The sequence below is a fragment of the Vigna angularis genome, chromosome 4 (assembly GCF_016808095.1).
Source record: "Vigna angularis cultivar LongXiaoDou No.4 chromosome 4, ASM1680809v1, whole genome shotgun sequence".
NCBI classification, from domain to species: Eukaryota; Viridiplantae; Streptophyta; class Magnoliopsida; order Fabales; family Fabaceae; genus Vigna; species Vigna angularis.
The window spans coordinates 758,583-778,297 of record NC_068973.1 but is presented as its reverse complement, the minus strand read 5'-3'; the positions used below and the strand labels follow the sequence as shown (position 1 = coordinate 778,297).

At 32.5% G+C, this 19,715-nt stretch overlaps 3 protein-coding genes and 1 non-coding gene across 4 annotated transcripts; 3 read left to right on the top strand and 1 right to left on the bottom strand.

The window, feature by feature from the left end:
• Window positions 1–1,109: 1,109 nt before the first annotated feature.
• On the top strand, window positions 1,110–1,845 carry LOC108322245 (uncharacterized). The gene is made up of 2 exons (XM_017554269.1): window positions 1,110–1,623; window positions 1,724–1,845. Exons 1-2 carry the CDS (start codon window positions 1,110–1,112, stop codon window positions 1,843–1,845), a joined length of 636 nt encoding a protein of 211 aa, XP_017409758.1.
• A 9,736-nt stretch (window positions 1,846–11,581) lies between these two features.
• On the top strand, window positions 11,582–16,594 carry LOC108322221 (uncharacterized). The gene is made up of 6 exons (XM_017554242.2): window positions 11,582–11,799; window positions 12,709–12,944; window positions 13,086–13,153; window positions 13,242–15,074; window positions 15,666–15,789; window positions 15,878–16,594. Exons 2-6 carry the CDS (start codon window positions 12,824–12,826, stop codon window positions 16,534–16,536), a joined length of 2,805 nt encoding a protein of 934 aa, XP_017409731.1. The 5' UTR covers window positions 11,582–11,799; window positions 12,709–12,823; the 3' UTR covers window positions 16,537–16,594.
• A 684-nt stretch (window positions 16,595–17,278) lies between these two features.
• On the top strand, window positions 17,279–17,350 carry TRNAP-UGG (transfer RNA proline (anticodon UGG)). Its single transcript has one exon. It is a non-coding gene; the product is annotated as a tRNA-Pro (tRNA).
• A 59-nt stretch (window positions 17,351–17,409) lies between these two features.
• LOC108322283 (uncharacterized) lies at window positions 17,410–19,399 on the bottom strand. The gene is made up of 4 exons (XM_052875803.1): window positions 19,280–19,399; window positions 18,904–19,199; window positions 17,855–18,080; window positions 17,410–17,728 (listed from the first exon to the last, which is right to left on the bottom strand). Exons 1-4 carry the CDS (start codon window positions 19,356–19,358, stop codon window positions 17,595–17,597), a joined length of 735 nt encoding a protein of 244 aa, XP_052731763.1. The 5' UTR covers window positions 19,359–19,399; the 3' UTR covers window positions 17,410–17,594.
• Between the last annotated feature and the right edge of the window lie 316 nt (window positions 19,400–19,715).

The window sequence follows — 19,715 nt, the reverse complement described above, 5'->3', positions numbered from 1 at the left end:
ACATGATCCCTTGTTGAAGATGGAACTAGTGTTAGGTTATGAACCAAATAATTAACTAGCAATAATTTTAAGTTTTAATATTTTAATTTGGCTCTTAATAAATTAAATATTGTTTATGATTTTTACATCATAATCTTTTCGGGACATATATGTTCTTAGGTATATTTATTTAGTTAAATTATTTTATAAAATTGACAAATAAAATATAATGACCCTAACCCAATTAATAATTATTATATATAGAAATGACTGAAATTAATAATAGGTAGATAAAAAATGTAACTGAGAAAGAACATTTTCATGATACTTATACACATATAAACTACCTCTAAAAGAGTTTTGTTCAATGTTTATGGTTTAAGATTAGAAATTACTTTTAATGAAAAATAATTTAGCCCCCATTGATTGCACATAATAAAAATCTTCGAATGTTTAACATAGTTTATATATAAAAGACTTAAATTTTAAATTATTAATTAAATTAGAATATAATTGAGTATCGGAAGTTAATACTGTTTATTTAGAAAATAGAAAACTAGGTTTTTGGAAATATAGGGTTTGTACACATGTGGGTTTTCTCTTTTTGCAGGGTCACATCAGAACTTTATGCGCAAGACTTATACCAAGGTTGAAATTTACTGAACTCAGTGAGAGTTAGTTCTGTCCCATCATCGATCCTAAATATTTATCGACAAGTTTTGTACGTTACATTGGTATATTTACAAATTTAGTTTTATATATTCTTCTGCAATGAAATCAATTTGGTTTTAAGGGTTTTAACTTGATCATGACAAGTTTACAGACTTAATATACAAAATATGACACTCAAATTTATATATTAAAGACTAATTCATCTAAAAGATGAATAACATAGCATTGTATTACCATAATGAGAATCTCTAATTGCATACTGTTTACACTAAAAATCTAAAGAATCATACTAATGATGAGTTTTCTGGTTAAGTAACAGTGTGCACTACTTTAGCAGACAAAAATTAATTAATCTCGTACGATATTTATCTATTTTAATTATGATAAATAGGGTTATTATTGCTATATATGCAGGCAGAAGATGAGTGAAGAAATCCACTGAAGCATAGGAAAGCAGCATGAGTGGTGCATCAGAAAACCCTATTCATGACAGTACAGAAGGTAAGGCTTCTTCTTCTTCATCAACAACGTTGAAACTCTTTGGTTTTCCATTAACCCCACCAGGTTACAGAGAGATTCACGTGGTGGCAGCAAGCACCGCCGTTTCTCCTCCTCATTGCCCTTACAAGAGATTCAAGTGTCACTTCTGCTACCGTGAATTCGCCAATTCACAAGCTCTCGGTGGCCACCAAAACGCTCACAAGAGAGAACGCCAGAAAGCTGCTCTCTCACCCTTCGGTTACTTTCGCTACCATCAACGGCTCGTACCACCGGGTCATTCTCCGATCGTGGTCCCGCAAGGAGGATCAAGGCCGTTGGTTGGTCCACGTGACCGGGCTCAGCCACCGTGGCTCTCGTGGGACACTGATGAGAGAGCTTATCATAGGGTTGGGTTAGTGAGGCCAATGGGTGCAAGTGCAATTAGCATTGGCACAGTGAGAGAAGTACACAATATTATTGATGATGGTGATGGTGATGGAGATGGAGATGGTGATGGTGATGGTGATGGTAATGGTAATGGTGGTGTTGATCTTAACTTGAGTTTGGCTAACAATACAGCTTTGAATTTTAGGGACAAGGAATTTGGCAGGTGTAAGAGAAGTTGAATATGGACCAAAACCTTCCCAGTACTACTTTTGTGCTTATCACTTTCACTGCCCTTACAAGATAGGGATGTTTTGGCTTGGCTCCTAACAGCATGATTCATATATAGTACCTTTTCTTCTCTTTCTGTAGCTACATACTTTATTATTGTTCATACTTTCTTCTTATTATATATATATATATATATATATATATATATATATATATATATATATATATATATATATATATATATATATATATATATATATATATATATATATATATATATATATATATATTTTATGGGGGAATTAAGGAATTTCATCTCAACCCTATATATATAATTTTGTTCTTGTATCAAGGGGGTTAGGTTATCTTATGTGTAATATGTCTTTGTTTTTGTAAATAAATAACTATCATCAGGTGTCGCCATCCAAAACTTTGATTTCAGTTTTTTGTTTTTATTCGTTATAGGGAAAGAGAAAAATATATGTATGTATGTTGGTGATGGAACAACATTTATGGTCTGGAATTCTCTAGAACAAGCTACCTTAAATTTCTTTATTTCTTTCTAATGTCATGTTTGATTTTCTTCTCTATTCTTTTGTACTTTTACAATTGGCTGCAGAGATAAGAGAGCAAGAAGAGGATGATACATGTTTGGTTACTTGTGCATTTTTTACAATATTACCTTTATAGTTTCAAGACCATCTTGTGTTATAAGGAGATTTAGCCAACTACATGTTTTTGACAAGATTTTTATAATTTAATTAACATTCAAAAGTTCTACTTTTTAGGTTCTAACTTATTGTTTTTACTTTCTAAATGATAAAAGAAAGTTAAGTATTAAATTTCATATTCAAAATGGTTTTATTAGAGAAATTTTAGAAGAAAAAAAAACCTATGAAACTAAATATTGAACCTAGAGAAATTCAAAGTAGATCCTTCCCTTATATTTGCCCTAGTTGCCAAGGCCTCTTATTTCTAAATATATATTGTGTTCTTCTAAACAAACGCCTTAGAATTTCACCAAATTCGGAAAACATCAACTTCATGATTTCACGTTTGTGACTAAATCATTCTAAATTCATATAGCTAAGCTATAATTGTCTTTACTTTTAATTGTTACTTTTAGAATTTTGTTTCATCCATATAAATTTTAAGATGCACACACCATGTTTCTCACCAATCATTCTCATCTTCTCTTTCTATCTTTTTTTCTTTTTTTGGTGTATATCACCACCGTCGTTGCCATTAATATACGGTGAAAGATTTACACCAGAAGTTTAAGAAAGATGGAGGAGATGGAATGTGGTCATTATGTGGGTCATGGGTATGTGAGCAATTGGGGCATGCAGTGCGAAAATATTCGTCGCCGTCGATGTACAAGTAATGCACCGCCGTCCACGGTGGTTTCTGGGTACACAAAATATCTGAACCGGATAGAGTCAGAAATGAAGAGGCAGTGGTGCGTGGGAAAGGACAACTCTTATGAAACGGAGATAAATGGATCACTGAGAAAGATACCATGGTTGACGAAGAAAAAGTATGGGACAATGACCCATAATTGCTAATCCTTAAAGAAAGCTACACAACCAACAATTTTGCCTTGTTTTCTTATGTAGATCGCAAGAATCTATCATAAAACGATTTTTGGTTCAACTCAGATAGAATAATCATAAAAAAATAAAATAAAAGAATCTCCAACATTGAATCCAATTACTCCAAATTATGCTAGAACAATCCTAAAACCAGAAGTGAAAACTGATTTTTTTTTTGTGTTTTTGCTTTGGTGATTCAATTTCAAATTTACCATTTCAGTTTTTGTGTCTTCGTGATTTTGCCTTGTTTTTCTCTTCTCTGCTTTTCACTTTAAGTGTATTCATGAAATGCGTAATTTGTTCTCGTAATTTGATATTTTTCTTAATAAAATTTGGTTTGTGTCGTACATATAAGTGGAAATTCATCTCCTTCTGTCAAATACTTAGAACGTGCTGTGTAATAAATAGAAAACGTTTATATTAGATCTACATGTACAATATATTATTTAGTTATTTAATTTAATAAACATTTTATATATTAATTTATAGGAAACAATATAGTTTATTAATAAGAACTCAGAATATAATTGGACACGTTTATATTATACACATACAAAATAGTATTGATTTAGTTTGTTAATATTCTCTTTTTTTTTTTGTTAAAATAAATACTAATAAACATTTAACATATTTATGCATCATTTTGTTTCTTAATATTAGAATCATAAATCATTAAAGAGTGTTTAGCGTTTTTTTTTCGTGAGGACAAAAATATTAAAGTGTGATACAAGATGAAACTGTTAGAACCAAGAGAAAACTGAGAGTGTGCATCGAGCGTCACAACTGATCGGTATCAGTATCGTACGCGACTGACTGATAACGATCCAGCAAGATATAATGAAGGTGAGTAGAGAAAGGAAAGTAAAACTCAAACACAATGAAATTGTATTATGAAATGATATCAAAAATCAACTCCCTCTTACACACAGAAGTCCGGTATTTATTAAAGAAAAAGCAACTGCCAAGGACAGTTAATTAACAGTTGTCCTGGCCAACTAACTAACAGACTCGGCTTACAAACTTACACACCCCTCTAAGTCGAGCACTTAGGGAGGTAGCACCCATCCTTGCCAGCCTATCTCGCGCACCATGTTGAGACAATTGAACGGTGTGTTCGTGCCAATTACATGACTAAGGCGGATGCCAACTTGCGCGAGCTGTGCGACCAAGGCCGAACGGTTCGAAAGAGCGATTGAGTGACATGACCGAACGGTTTGAGTGCGGTTGCCAATTTGACGCTCTTGAGTGACGCCTTGCTCGATTGAATGAATGCTGAGGTCGAGTGTGGTTGAATGACTTGACCGAACGGTGTTCGCCATGTCTCGGTTCTCCTATGACTCCCAGACTGAAAGACGTGACCGAACTGTTCTCCATGTCTCGGTTCACCAGTGACACCGACTCCCCATGCTTCTTTGGTAGCATTCACTTCAACGCTTTTCTCCTTCCACACGGACTTCTTCAAGGCCTCGGTTTGACCGATCGGTTCTGCACATGCAAACATATCTTTGTCCCCGGTTTGACCGATCGGGTTTGTGCATGCAAACATAGCTACGTGCACTAAACCTTCCTCGTCACCAGTTCGTGTATTAGTAATGATCTTGCCAAATTCTTCACTCATTGCAGACTTCACTAGGTTGATCTGAAATGTTTTATCCTTTGAGATCTTGCTCCTCAAGATCAGGTTTTTCTTTTTATCAAACACTTCAACCTTATTGAAGTCTATTATTACTACCGTAAATCCTTTTTGAATTAACTGGCCAATACTCAGAAGATTGTACGTTATTGTAGGCACAAACAACACACCAGTTATAATGGCACGCGAGCCATTCTTTCTTCTGATAACCACATCACCAACTCCCTCTACCTTCGAGGTGTTGTCATCAGCAAATTTCACCATACTCCTCTCGGTCTCAGCAAAATTTACCAACCAATCTTTGTTGCAGGTCATATGATTTCGAATCCAAATACCACAGTTTGTCTTTAGAGGTTGAACTTACTTTAGATGTAGTTGTCATCAATATGACTGGTTCTTCTGAATCAGACTCCAGTTGAGCTACGTAGGCCTCCTTTCCTTGACCCTTCTTCTGCTCTTCCGTTTCAGCATAGCACTCACTAGCCTAATGCCCATACCAGTGACAATTAAAACACTCAATATTTCTCTTGTCCTTCTTGTGGAAATTCTTCTCAGATTTGCCTTCATCCTTTGGTGAAGACTCATTCTGGTCATCTTTGTTCCTATCTTTTCTCCATTTTCCTTTATCATTTTTCCCTTTCCATTTTTTGAATGTCTTCTTCTCTTCATTCTTGACGTGTTGAACCTTCAACGCCTGCTCCTCGCGTTTGATGGGGTTTCTTTCCCGCATCCTCATTTCATACGTCTCTAGAGAGCTTTGCAGTTCCACTATTTTGAGTTTTTCAAGATCTCTCGACTCCTCTATTGCCACCACAATATGATCAAACGTCGGGGGCAGTGACCGCATGATTTTCTCAATCACCATGAGATTAGTAATAGTGTCACCACAGCTTTTCATCTGGTTAACAATTGAGAGTATTTTACTGAAAAACTCACTCACCTTATCACCATCCTGTATTAGTAGGTGCTCGTACTGTCCCCTCAACGACTGAAGCTTCACCTTCTTCACTTTTTTCCCTCCGGCATGGCAACCTACCAAGATGTTCCATGCTTCTCTTGCTGAGGCCGCATTTTGTATCTTCTCAAAATGCATATCGTCCACACACTAATGGATAATCAGCAAGGCTCTATCATATTTCCTCTTAAACTCGTCTTTCTCAGTGTTGCGCAAATCAGACGCAGAAACCACTCTTTCCATCACGCTGCTGACATCTTGAACACGAAACAATACACACATGTGTGTGCTCCACCTGCTCTAGTTCTTGTCTGTGAGAACATGTAGATTAACAGACATATCTCTGCTGGCCATTCTTTAACCCACGATCTTCCACCAAGAAACATTGTCTTGATGTTCTTTATGCTTCAATCACCTTTCCACCAAGCCCTAAATGAACACGAAGCTCCCAAGTCACGAACCTGAAGCTCTGGATACCACTGTTAAAACCAAGAGAAAACCGAGGGTTTGCACCGAGCGTCACAACCGATCGGTATCAATGCCGTATGTGACTGACCGAGAACGACCCAATAAGATATAATGAAGGTGAGCAGAGAAAGGAAAGTAAAACTCAAACATAATGAAATTGTATTATGAAATTATCTCAAAAATCAACACCCTCTTAGACACAGAAGTCTGGTATTTATTAAAAAAAAAAGCAACTACCAAGAACAGTTAATTAACAGCTGTCCTGGCCAACTAACTAACAAACTCGACTTACAAACTCATAGAAACAAGATACACTTGATGCGTAATTTAAGTTGTCATCTCTTTACACAAGATACAAATAATTCTACCTCTTCTCATCATTTATTCCTAATCTACAACTAATTAATTCCCAGATAATAACCTTTGAAATACCTCGATCTTGAAATTTTATAATCTTTAATAAATTAAATACGTTAAATTTAAACTAATTCTATTTCAAATGATTTCATTTTTCAAATGTTTTATTTGGATAAGACCATTCAAATACAGCAAATTTTAAACTTTTTTTATAAAGTATTTCAATTATCGCTAAATTTAAAACTAACTATTTTAATATTTGTTAAAAAAATAAATATTAATATTTTTTTATTTTTTTTAAGATTTTTTATTTTACTTTTGCAAAACCTTTTTTCAATTTACATTTAAAAATATTATTTAAAAGTTATGAAATGCTATATTGTGCCAAATCCAAATAAGATAACATTAAATTGGATTCATAAATGGATGAGTTGACTCAACCTAGGTTAAAGTCAAGATAAATTAATTCAAGTATAGGTTAAGTTGAGTCGATCTAGGCCTAACTTGAGTCAAGTAGACACGTATCCAAGTCAAGTCAAGTTAGCTTAAGTCCAAGTGTATTTTGAAATGATTTAGTTTATATCTAGGTCAAGTTGAGTTGGTTTGGTCCTAGATCGAATTGAGTATGTTCGAACCTAGGTTAAACATAGTTGGTTTCACACTCATATTAAGCTAAGTAGAGATAACCTACCACATTCAATCAAGTCAAGACGAAACCATTTTTGTTTGAGTTATGGTGGACCCACTTTTAGCCGAGAGAGGCTAGGCTCGAATCATTTCTAGTTTCATACATACTAGGTTAGACCTTGTCTAATCAAGACTAAGACAAGTCAAATCGAACCAAATCTATTGCACACAAGTTTAACAAAGACGACTTAGGTTCAAGTCGAGTTTAATCAAATAAAATCTAATCGAGTCGAGTTATCCTGAACTAATTTATTCAAGTTAAACTAGTGTGCACTATGGTCAGAACCAGGATGAATACATATTCATTCTAGTTGGAATAGATCTATATTTAACATAATTGGGTTGGATTTAAATGAGTCCTAATTCAATCAAAATCGAGTTTAATATATTTTATAATTTAATTATAATGGTTATTTTGATTTATATCAAAATTAATTATCAAATATTTGATATTTTTTTGTAAAATAATATTTTCTGAATAATTCAATTTCTTTTTAATATATCCTTTCTAGTGTGATGAAGTTCTGATAATTAATTGTGATGTGATTGTATTAATTTGTGTGTCAAAATAATTGATTTTTTTAATATGTTGTGGATTTGATATTACATATCTCAATGTTTTACTGGACCATTAACTGTAACCCAAAACTTTTATGGTTTTCTTATTTACACCTTTCAACTGAATAAGTACACCATTTTCTCTTTTTTGTTATATATATATATATATATATATATATATATATATATATATATATATATATATATATATATATATATATTTTGTTATCAAAAGAATTATTTCGTATAAGATAATAAAAGTTCTATTTATGTGTTCACATTCGGTATTGTTTAGACTTTATAGTTTCACCTTTATCTTTATTATGGATCTTAGTTTTACAATTTTTAATAAATATTTTTATGATTAGTGACGTCACTAATATTTCCTTTTCTTGTTATATTTTTATAAATAAAGAAGAAGCAAGTTGAAATAAAAAATAAAAAATAAAGAAGTCAAAATAGACGTTGAAACTATTGAATTGTTAATAAATGCCACAGAGGTATCCACTGTAATGTCAAGATTTCATTTAAGAGAGAATGCCACCATGGGAGGTATCCAAGAAATCTGAAAATGGGAACTTCAAAATTGGCAACAAAAAACTTTTTTTTTTTGTTTATTAATATAACCAACTTTTTATTTTTAAAAATAAGGAAAATAGAAAAATTGTTTTTTAACTTAAATCAATTTCATAAGACTAGGTATGACAATACGAGTTTCTCCGATTTGTCTATGCGTCGAATATGGAACATGATAAATTGGTTTCTTTTTTCTTTTATAATAATTGAAAATTTTGAACTATTTATTAAATAGTGAGCCAACTTATCAATTATTTTTTAAATTATATATATATATATATATATATATATATATTACAAACACATTTAATTATGATTTTTTTAAAATTTATAATTGGTTAATTAATATCTTTGATTAAATAATTTAAAATAATAATTATTTATTACATTAATATGTTTTATTATAATTAATAATAACTTAATTTTAAATATTTTTAATAATTTAAGTTATAATATTATCACAACTTATTTATATTTTTAAATAAAATATTACTAAAAAAATAATTTTAAAAATTATTATTTTAAACTTTAATTTAAAAAAATAGAGTAGTAGATCAATCTATCCCTTCTCTAACCCACCACTCTAACATATTACTCGTAACAATAAAAAATAAATTGGTGAATTGAAAATTTCAATAATCAATAAATTTGGAGGAAATGACGAGTTATTTTAGTACTCGTGAATATCTAATTGAGTTTCATGTATATTCTTTACTTTTTTATCTTCTTCTTATCTCTCTAATTTAGCATCTCCAATTGGTTTTTAGGCGAGTCTAGTGAAAAAAGAAAAACTAACATATTTACATTTTACTATTATACCTGTTATGTTATAATTATTTTATGTATAAGGTAAACAAAATATAAAAGTTAATATATTTATTTATATTATCATTTTGAAAAATATTTTAGTATTTTTTAATAAATAAAAATATTACTAATTTAATCTTATATAATTAATTTATAAAATAAGATTCTTACAATTTAATAGTACATTCTTCACACTAAGTAACATCAAAATATGATAATAAACATTTATATTTGATTTAATAATATATTTTTTAAATTTTGATAGTATTGATGAGTGTTTCGATAAGTTAATATCAAATTGAATTCATAGAAGTATACGAGTGACTCAAATTTCTCAATTAACATCACAAGCGTTAAACTCAAAATCATTTTTTTTTTTATTTTTCATTTTGCCATTAACCTGATTAATTGAAGCCTTGAAATTGCAGTTTCGTTCCTCAAGTAAATCAGCATAATCAACATTGGTTTCTATTATGGTCATTTAAATTCATTTTGTACTTATATTTCTACTAATTTTTCTCTACTTTTAAAATCGAAATCAAATTTTAATCTTAGCTTCTCATATCTAAAATCATATTACAAAAAATAAATACATTTAAGCTCATAAAAAAAATCTGTAATTAATAACAAAAAATGATAAATGATTAAAAATTATATTCGAATTACCGAAACATAAATTTTGTAGGTAATTTAAGATTTTGCATTTCAGAACAAAAGATAATTTTTATAACCGTAAGAAGCGTGTTAGAAAATTAGAACTGAATGTGTGCAAATTTAGGAAAAAAAAAACGGTGTTGAAAATTCACATGCAGATTTGACTTTTTAATTTGGGTTATACGTTTCAGTTTTTTTTTTAAATAAAGAATATAAGGAAGTCGCTTTGAAAAGAAATAAAAATTACCAAAATTCGATAACAATTCCGAAAATTTTACAAATTTATAGACTATGATTTTAATTTTATACTTTTTTTTTACTTTGATTATTTTAAAACAGAAAATGTAAAACAAAATTCAATGTCTAAAATAACATTATATTCTTATTTTCTTTTTAACTATATTTGAAGTTAAAAGATATAAATACCCATATTCTAAAAATAATTAGACACACTTCGTCATCATAACACACCATAACTTACATCTATCGTAACACACTGTAAATCATTCAATACTATTATTAGGTCATAATCACTATTATCTTTTATTTAAAAAAATATGAAAATACAAAGCATCAACTTTCTGATTAATATATAAATAACATGTCAACAAATAAATTATCTTAATGTTTATCTTATATTAAGATCATATCTTAATAAAACCAAATAATGTTTTTTGTTAAATCTTTGGATAAAATAATATATATAAACCTGTCATAATTAATAAGACAAACACACTTTAAAAATTATAATTATTTTTTTTCTTTTTAATTTTATGCATATTATTAGTTGCATCTGAGAATTTGTTTATTTAATTGTTAGAATGGACTAACTTGATTATTTTGGTTCAAAAATAGGTTGAGATGAGTTGACTTTTATATTTTAGATGAAGTATTAATCCATCTAGTTAGAAAAGAACATGGTAAATTAACTCATACTTTTTACATCATTTTATTATTTACTGTAGTGTTATTTCATTTTTATTTGTGCAATGTATATATTAATATTTTTAACTGATTAATTAACTGTAATTAAAAAACAGAGAGAACTATTAGTTTTATGTATATTAAATTATTTTCTGGTAATTAAAATTGAAATTTAATTTATTTGTAGATATTAATGGTTTAAATTACAAATTTATTTACTATTTGTATTCTTTAAGTAATATTTAAAATTTTTATTTTTTTATTTATTTATATAAACCAATAGACAACACAGAACTACAGATGTGAACCCACCCACTATTTCACCTGCCTTATATTTGAAGGACACATTCCAATATGGGGATGGTACACGTGTCATTTGGCAATAGGTGAATCAATCCTCGAAATCCAGAGATTCGGTGACGTTATCAAGCTCCCTTTGGACCACCCTTTTCCCCGTTTGGAATTTGAAATCCCATCCCTCTTTAGAGAGACGTTATAAACTCTCTCTTTTATATTAATTTATATTAATCCAAACGTATTTCAAAATATGAATATTTTAAATTTTTGAAGCAAATTTTAAATTTACTACTTCATGCAATAAAATTCTCTTCCCTGTCTCCATTTATTAACACTTCAAACATTGTCTGTCTCTCTCTATCATCTCTCTCTCTCTCCCAATTCCCCAAAAATTTTCCGTTTGCTTGAATTTCTCTGTGATTACCCACTTCGTTGCTTCAACTAAGTCTTTCACAGTGAAACAATATAATGCTCTTGCGGTGGGTGCGTGCTTCTTCCCTTTCACTCCACTCAAATGCTTAGCTGACCAAACTCGCTGTTTCAACGTAAGTCTCCAAAGATTGCAGCTTTTCTTCATTTCTCTTAATGGGTTATTGTCGTTGGCTTCTTCCTTTCTGATTTGCGTTTGAATTTGGCCGCTTTCTTTTCTACTTGTTGGTACTCTTTTGTCATCATGTGTGTTATTTTTAGTTTTTGGATTCTGTTCAAGTTTTTATCTTTTGAATGGCCTGAATTTGGTGTTTTTGGGCTTTCCATTCGTTGTTTGATGGGAAACACTTTTATATCTGATTCATTTTGGTGAGAGGTAATGCTTGTGTGTAATCACAGCCTCTGTATGTCTTTGTTCGAACTTTTGAATCCATCAACAGGACTCTATAGGATTGGACTTTTGTAAAATACTTAAGATCCAAACAACCTTTGCTTTTTTCGAACAATGATCAATTATTAGGATTGCTATTTTTCCACATTTGGGTTGACTCAAAATTTTTCTCTGGATCTTTAGAATTTTCTTCTTAATTAGTTGAACCAGGCTATCGACGTTTATTTGCTATTGATTCGAACTTAATATGATTACTTTCAGGTTTAGCAACACCAACAAAGTTATGATACTATTTTGTTTAGATAAATTGGACTATTAATTGTCTGGTTGGTTCTCAAAAAGGAGATTTACATAAGCAAAATATGAACTATGCAGTGGATTTTAGGTTTGGTGCACTATTATGTGATTGCTTTTCTCCAAAGGAGATCTAGAGATACAGAGAACCATACTATTCAAATCGTGGTCATTGTGTTTGTTTGAAGTTTTGGTTATGATGTTCCCTGTTAATAGTCCCATATGTATATGCGTGTTTTTTCCTTTAATATTTCACCATGTTAGATTCAGTAAATCTTTTTTATCATTTGACTAATGATGTTAACCTTTCATGCTAATGCTTTCCTGATGTGTCATGAAGGTTTACTGTCTTTATGGGAGAGAAATGACGTTGTGTGATCCATGTAGCTGGTCTCATCTAGTGGGATGAGGCTTTGTTGTTGTGTGTTGAAGGTGTACTACATTCTGCTTTGAAAATGGGAGTTGAAAAAGAAGGGACGAAAGGTGGAGGAGGTTATGTTGGTGGTTTTTTCCAGTTGTTTGACTGGACGTCGAAGTCCCGTAAGAAATTATTTCCGGCCAAGCCAGATTTGCCTGGTAAATTTACTGTATTCATAGAACACACTGGAATTTTTATTTCGCTTGTCAATTTTTTTGGAATTAGTTACACCAAGATTTTATCGGTGTAGTCATTTTTGTGTTTAACTGTTGGTGATTTTCTTTCGGAATCATCTGCAGAGACTTTAAAGCAGGGAAGAAGAGTTGATTACAATGTGGCAATGCCAATGACACAGTCCTCCTATCTGGTATTATATGTCTTGCAAATTCATATGTTTTTGTCTATGTATATGTTTATGTTATGAAATTTGTGGTTACTTTGTTTAATTCTCACAGGTTGATGAAGATGAAAGTGGTGTTGGGGCAAGTCTAAGAGGAAGTTGTGATCATAGTTATGCTTCATCTGTTACAGATGATGAAACATTTGGTACAAGGGCTCCTAGTGTTGTTGCCAGGCTTATGGGATTAGATTCCTTGCCTTCTTCAAGTTTTTCTGATCCTTATGCTACCCCATATTTTGATACCCGGTCCCTTCAAGATGCTCAGTACTTCAAGAAAAATTTTGGTCACCAGCATGACTATCAGACCCCATGTTCTGGAAAGCTGGTTGAAAAGGTTGCGGGCTCATCTAGGAGCTTCATTGAGCCAAAGCCGCAAAAGGCCATTACCAGGCCAATTGAAAAGTTCCAAACAGAAGTGTTGCCTCCAAAATCAGCTAAATCAATTCCTGTTACACACCATAAACTTTTGTCCCCCATCAAGAGTCCCAGCTTTGTTCCCACCAATAATGCTGCATATATAATGGAGGCTGCGGCAAGAATTATTGAGCCTGGTTCCCAAGCTGGTAACAGGGCTAAGACACCTCTGGTAGCTTCATCAGCACCACTGAGAGTGAGAGAACTAAAAGATAAGGTGGAGGCTTCACAAAAGGGACCTCTAATTAGGCCATCCTCCATGACCTCTAGAACTCGAGATCTAAAAGAGAAAAGAGAACTTTCTCAAAGAATGGCCAGGCTTTCCGTATCTTGTCAAAGATCGGTCGAGTCAAATGCTGCCAAGTATCTCAAAGGACAATCTTTGAACAGAAGCTGGAATGGATCTGTGGATATGTCCATCAAATCTCCTACACACGAGGAAGAAGTTTCTTCTTTGAAGAATAATAAGGGGAAGTCCATTTCGCTTGCAATCCAAGCAAAAGTGAATGTTCAAAGAAGGGAAGGTTTGAGTGCGACTGGTGGAAGAAGTATGACGGCCCAGAAAGAGAATCCTGACTTGAAATCCAACCAACCAGTGAAGGGAAGCGTGCAGAAAAATTTTCACAAGAAATCTTCTACTCAGAATTCATCTGGTGCTCTCAGACAGAATAATCTGAAACAGAATTATTCTACTGACAAAGACAAATTACCATCAAAGCCATTGACGACCAATTCCCACAGTAGAAAAGTTCTGACTGGGGATTCCCCTTACGGACGTCATAGAAGCTCCAGTAATAAATCCATTGCAAAATCTAGAGTTGGATCCAGAAAGTCAGCTATGGAGGTGACTGATAGTGAAAAGGAAGTCTTATACACCAGCACAAACAATTTTCCTAGAAAGAAAAGGTCTACAGACAAGGACTGGAATGATAGGGTTGTGGACAATTTGTTCATTGAAAAAACTCAAAACCCTGCTAAGTCTAACCTAGTGAGTAATAAACAAAATAGTTGGGCTGAAGATGTAAAAAAGAAAGACATGGATGTAGTTTCATTCACATTCACCACACCATTAACTAGGAGCAATCCAGGTTTTGAGACATCTGGAAAAGCTGCCCAAAATACTAATGGTCTTTCCCTGGATCAACGCATTAAAAGGGTGTTGCTTGACCCAGACAATACAAGGTCCCCAATAGGATACAATTTGATTGGTGGTGGAGATGCCTTGGGTGTCCTTTTGGAACAGAAATTGAGAGAATTAACATGTATGGGAACAATTTGTCATGACTCTTCTAAAGTGAAGCAGCCTACTGTATCAGATGATCAAGTAACCGGCTTGAATGTAGTTAACCTCAATCCAATGTTCCAACAGAAAAAAGACCAAGATGTATTCTTTACAGACAAGTTAAGCAACAACTATGATTCAGACATCTCCTTCAGGGGTCTTCCTGAATTATCATTGAAGCAGAACTCATGGGTATGTGGCAAATTTCTTTTTAATTCTTATTACTTTTCTTTTATTGTGTTTCTCGTTCAATCATTGTTAATTAGGACAGTATAGGATCACTTGTTAAAGGGCCAAATAAAAATAAGAAGTTAGGCTTGTTTGTTTATAAAAGAAACAAAAGATATAGATTCATTGCCTGTTTGCCAAGAAAATTAATTTTCGTAGGAAATATAGTTACAGGTAAACATAAAACAAATATGCATTTCACTTCGAAGTACATTGTAGCTGAGAAATGCAGTTATGCGCGAATAAAGTGAAATGACATTCAATTTCTCTGGTCTCCTTTGGTGCTTGGTTGCTTGAAATGATCGTCCATCTCTTACGGTTTTATGTTGCAGCTGGTTTTATTATGTAATCAGTACTTTTAGCCAACTTGGATGCGTGATTAAATCTTATGATAAACAACTGACTTTCATAATGCGAAAAAGCTATTTTTTGAGGCAATTACAAGTCCAATGTATTGAATATATCAGTATTAATCACCCACCATTCTACTGACTGATGGAATATTCCTTATGATTTCTGCATATTAAGTAGGTGATTAACTCAAGTTGTTTACAGATTGATGAGATGGAACCACAGTTACTCAATTGCAGACACCCAAGTCCTATCTCTGTTCTCGAGCCTTCTTTTTCAATTGAAAGCTGTGAATCTTCATTGAGCACAGATGTTACTAGTACAGAAGGTAGTTTTATGCTAAATATGGGATTTAATTACCTATTTTGAAATTAATTATTTCATGATTCAGGAATGCTAATACTATCAACTTTCAGGAAGCAAGTTGTGGTCATCTGTTCAAGCTCAAGAAGTTCAAGGCTTGAATTTTTCAAGGAAGTTCTATGCTTGTGAAACTGATGCTGAGTTATCCGATTCCGCTTCTTCAACCTCAGCTGGGAATATGATGAAGCACACAAGTAGTGTCACAAGGTTTGGTAGTAGCTCAAGGACGTGGGAGTTGGATTATGTGAAAGATATATTGAGTAATGTTGAGTTGATGTATATGGATATTTCCCTTGGCCATGCTAGTGATGTTATAAATTCTCATATATTCAAACAGTTCGAAGGCCGGAAGGGAGGGTTTAAGTGTGATGAGGAGTCTAGGATAAGAAGGAAAGTTACATTTGATTGTGTGAGTGAATGTTTGGACTTGAGATGCAGGCGTTATGTAGGTGGAGGATTCAAAATGTGGACCAAAGGGCTTGAAATGGTGAAAAGAAAAGAATGGTTGGCAGAAGATGTGTACAAGGAGATCTCATGTTGGAGAGGAATGGGAGACTCAATGGTGGATGAGCTTGTGGACAAGGACATGAGCAGCCAGTATGGAAGATGGCTAGATTATGAGGTTGATGCCTCTGAACTCGGATCAGAGGTTGTGGACCAAATATTTAATTCTTTGGTTGATGATGTTGTCACTGAAATCTTGCAATTGTAAACATCTTAATGATTTGATTTTGAGGCTGTTTGAATATGAAATGTTGTCTTCATATTAATTCATTTATAGAAGAAGTAGCTTGCATAATCAAGTCTTTATTATTATTGATAGTTGTTTGGATGATGAAACTGCTGCTTTTTCCATGGCATTGCACATAGTTTGATAGATATATTTGAGCTAAAACTGAATGAAATATAACCTAATGTGTATGGCTTAAGTGGGTTAGCAAACTCTAATCCTTACACCACCCTAGCTTGGTTTTAGTTTGCTTTTACAAAATTATAGCATTTAATGGTGAAAAGAAAAAACGACGTTTTCATAAAGTAGTAAAAATGAATCTAATCTAAGTTTGTTTGTAAAATAATTTGTTGAAAAACATACAAAACATTATTTAATGCAATCTGCACAACTTTCTCATTTATTCACCCTCCAGAAACTCCAGATTTCTGATTGAATAACAAAGCCTCTCTCCTAAGCTGGCCACCAGAAAATTTTACCAAACTAACCTAAACCTTATTACCTTGGTTGTACAAGCATATCAATTTCTAGGGGACAAAATGTTTCCAAATCTTTGGTTTTTGAAAATTACACTTCAAAATCAAATTTTCATTAAAGGTCAGGTCAGGTAATATTTTTTTTGATATAAAAAGTGAGAAATAGTACTTCAGAACTGATAATATTGTAGATAAATTAATACAAAAACATTGAAAATATAATAAATAATACCTATTATAGCAAGCGCGGGCATTTGGTCTAGTGGTATGATTCTCGCTTTGGGTGCGAGAGGTCCCGAGTTCGATTCTCGGAATGCCCCTAGTTTTTTGCATTCATTTTTATGTTTTGAATTTGTATTATTTCTAGTCAACAATAAGATTTCTACGAAACAGTTCATATATTATATATCATTAATCTGTTCCACACACATAATACATACAACTCCATATACGTATATAAATACCTACTATTTTCCCATGTATAGGTTATTATACTACATATCATATGAGTGATTAACTACACATAAAACTGAGAAGCATAGATAACTGTTATGAGCATAGTTTTTATGTGAAATTTGGAGGTAACAGAGCTCGTCCCATTACGATAACAGCAAGCCCCATTACAGCATGGCTAGTAGTAGCCTTTGGAGAAGCTTTGTTTTCATCATTCTGAATGTGCTCTGCCACATTGAAGTTTCCTGCATCACCAAAAGGTTACAGAAATTTACAGCACTGAACTGCATGAACTTATACAGACATGAAACATGAAGTTGTTTTAATCTTCAATCTTAGTATATGTGCAATAATTAAAGAAAAAGATGTACCTCTCTGAGAGCCATAGCTACATGCAGCTTCGATTGTGTTTCTGATGTCGTGGATGGTTGCTTTGTTGTAGAATATGAAGTTGCTGAAAACGTTATTCAGACAATTGAGGACCAAGTTGGTCTCTGACAGACATGGTCCTTGGCAGAACATATCAGTTTTCTCTTTAGGCACGTTCAGGTTTCCTTTCTCGTTCAATCTGCATGATTCTTCACACCTGCTATAAATCTGATACCCCTCACTCAAATATCAAACTCTATCAGAAGAATTACCCATCTTTGAAAAAATATTCACTACATGCACTCCAAAATATTTTCAGCTTTTAGTAGATACGTTAATAATTTTTTTTATCAATGACAATAAATTATGTGTCAGTGTTTTAATGGCTGGTATGTTTAAAACGAACCAATCACATTACACAGGCGTTTCAAAAAAGTTGTAAAAAAAAGAGTTGTTAAAAAAACATTTTTTTTATGTATCCTTCAAGTTTTAACTCTATAGTTTTGAATTTTAAATTTATAAACATGAGAAGAAAAAATTATACATAATTTCGGATTGTCATATGTTTAGGATTTCAATCAATCTCTATATAATAGATATTCAAGTTTTTTTTATTTACTAGAAAAAAATTAATAATATATACCCAATTATACCTCAAATGAAGTATTTCAGACTGCTAATTAATAAATGTTGAGTTACTAATATATTATTTGAGATGTTTTTATTAGCCATCTCTTTGTGATTATTTAAAATTAATTAAAAATAATAGAATTAGGAATGAAGTCATTGGATAAGAGCCTTTTCAGAAAATTTTATAATTTTTAATTTAAGTATAAAGGATTTCGTTTTTCATGATAGTGTTTTTTTTCTTACATTTTTCATAGTCAATACTCTAATGAAAACTATCTCACCTCTTTGAAATGAAGGCGTGAAAGGAATATTTAAAATAAGAATAGAAGAAAAAATGAAAAAAAAAGGAGTATAAAAATTGATTTTTTTTTTTTAAATGCCTCCTTGAAAAGTAAACGTAAAATTCAGTTTAGGCACTCACATATCTATCATTGAAACATTGCAAGGCTTTTGAAAAAAATTGAGTAGGATCTCCAACCCCACCACCACCGGCTCCAAACTCACCACCACCACCACCGGCTCCAAACTCACCACCACCACCAGCTCCGATCCCACCACCACCAATACCAGCTCCGATCCCGCCTCCACCAGTACCGATCCCGCCTCCACCACTACCGATCCCGCCTCCACCACTACCGATCCCACCACCAGTACCGCCGAATCCACCACCGATCTCGCCACCATTCTCTCCCTCCGACCCGTCCTCATCAGCATATACTGTGTCAAATTATGGCTTAATACGTGAAACGCAACAAAAAAATAAAAGACAGTTTCATCTAATCTTGTTAATGGCGTACCAAAGTTTTTCCCAAAGACACAAACGTAAAGAAGAACAAAAGCTAAAATACAACGCTTGACACTGATTCCGAATGCCATCGTCCAATCCAAAATTTGACGTTGGAAAATAATTGAATTTGAGCACACTATATAGTAATACAAAGTTACAACGTTGCACATAACTACAAGAAACAGTTAATTAGTTGACAGCATTACCAACCACTATAATTCACTTTTTTCTTAATCAAACTTTATTAATAAAGTGAAGTTGTGCATCAACATTCATTCTTTCTCTTGCTTGTGTTTTTCTAATCACACTTAACCTCCAACTGGATAAACGGCTCAACATAATTAAGAAGATAGCAAATAAACATTGACCTCAACACACTCTTGTACATGTTACATATTATCTCCTGAACCAAAAAAAAAATTACATTATTATGTATTCGGTGTAAG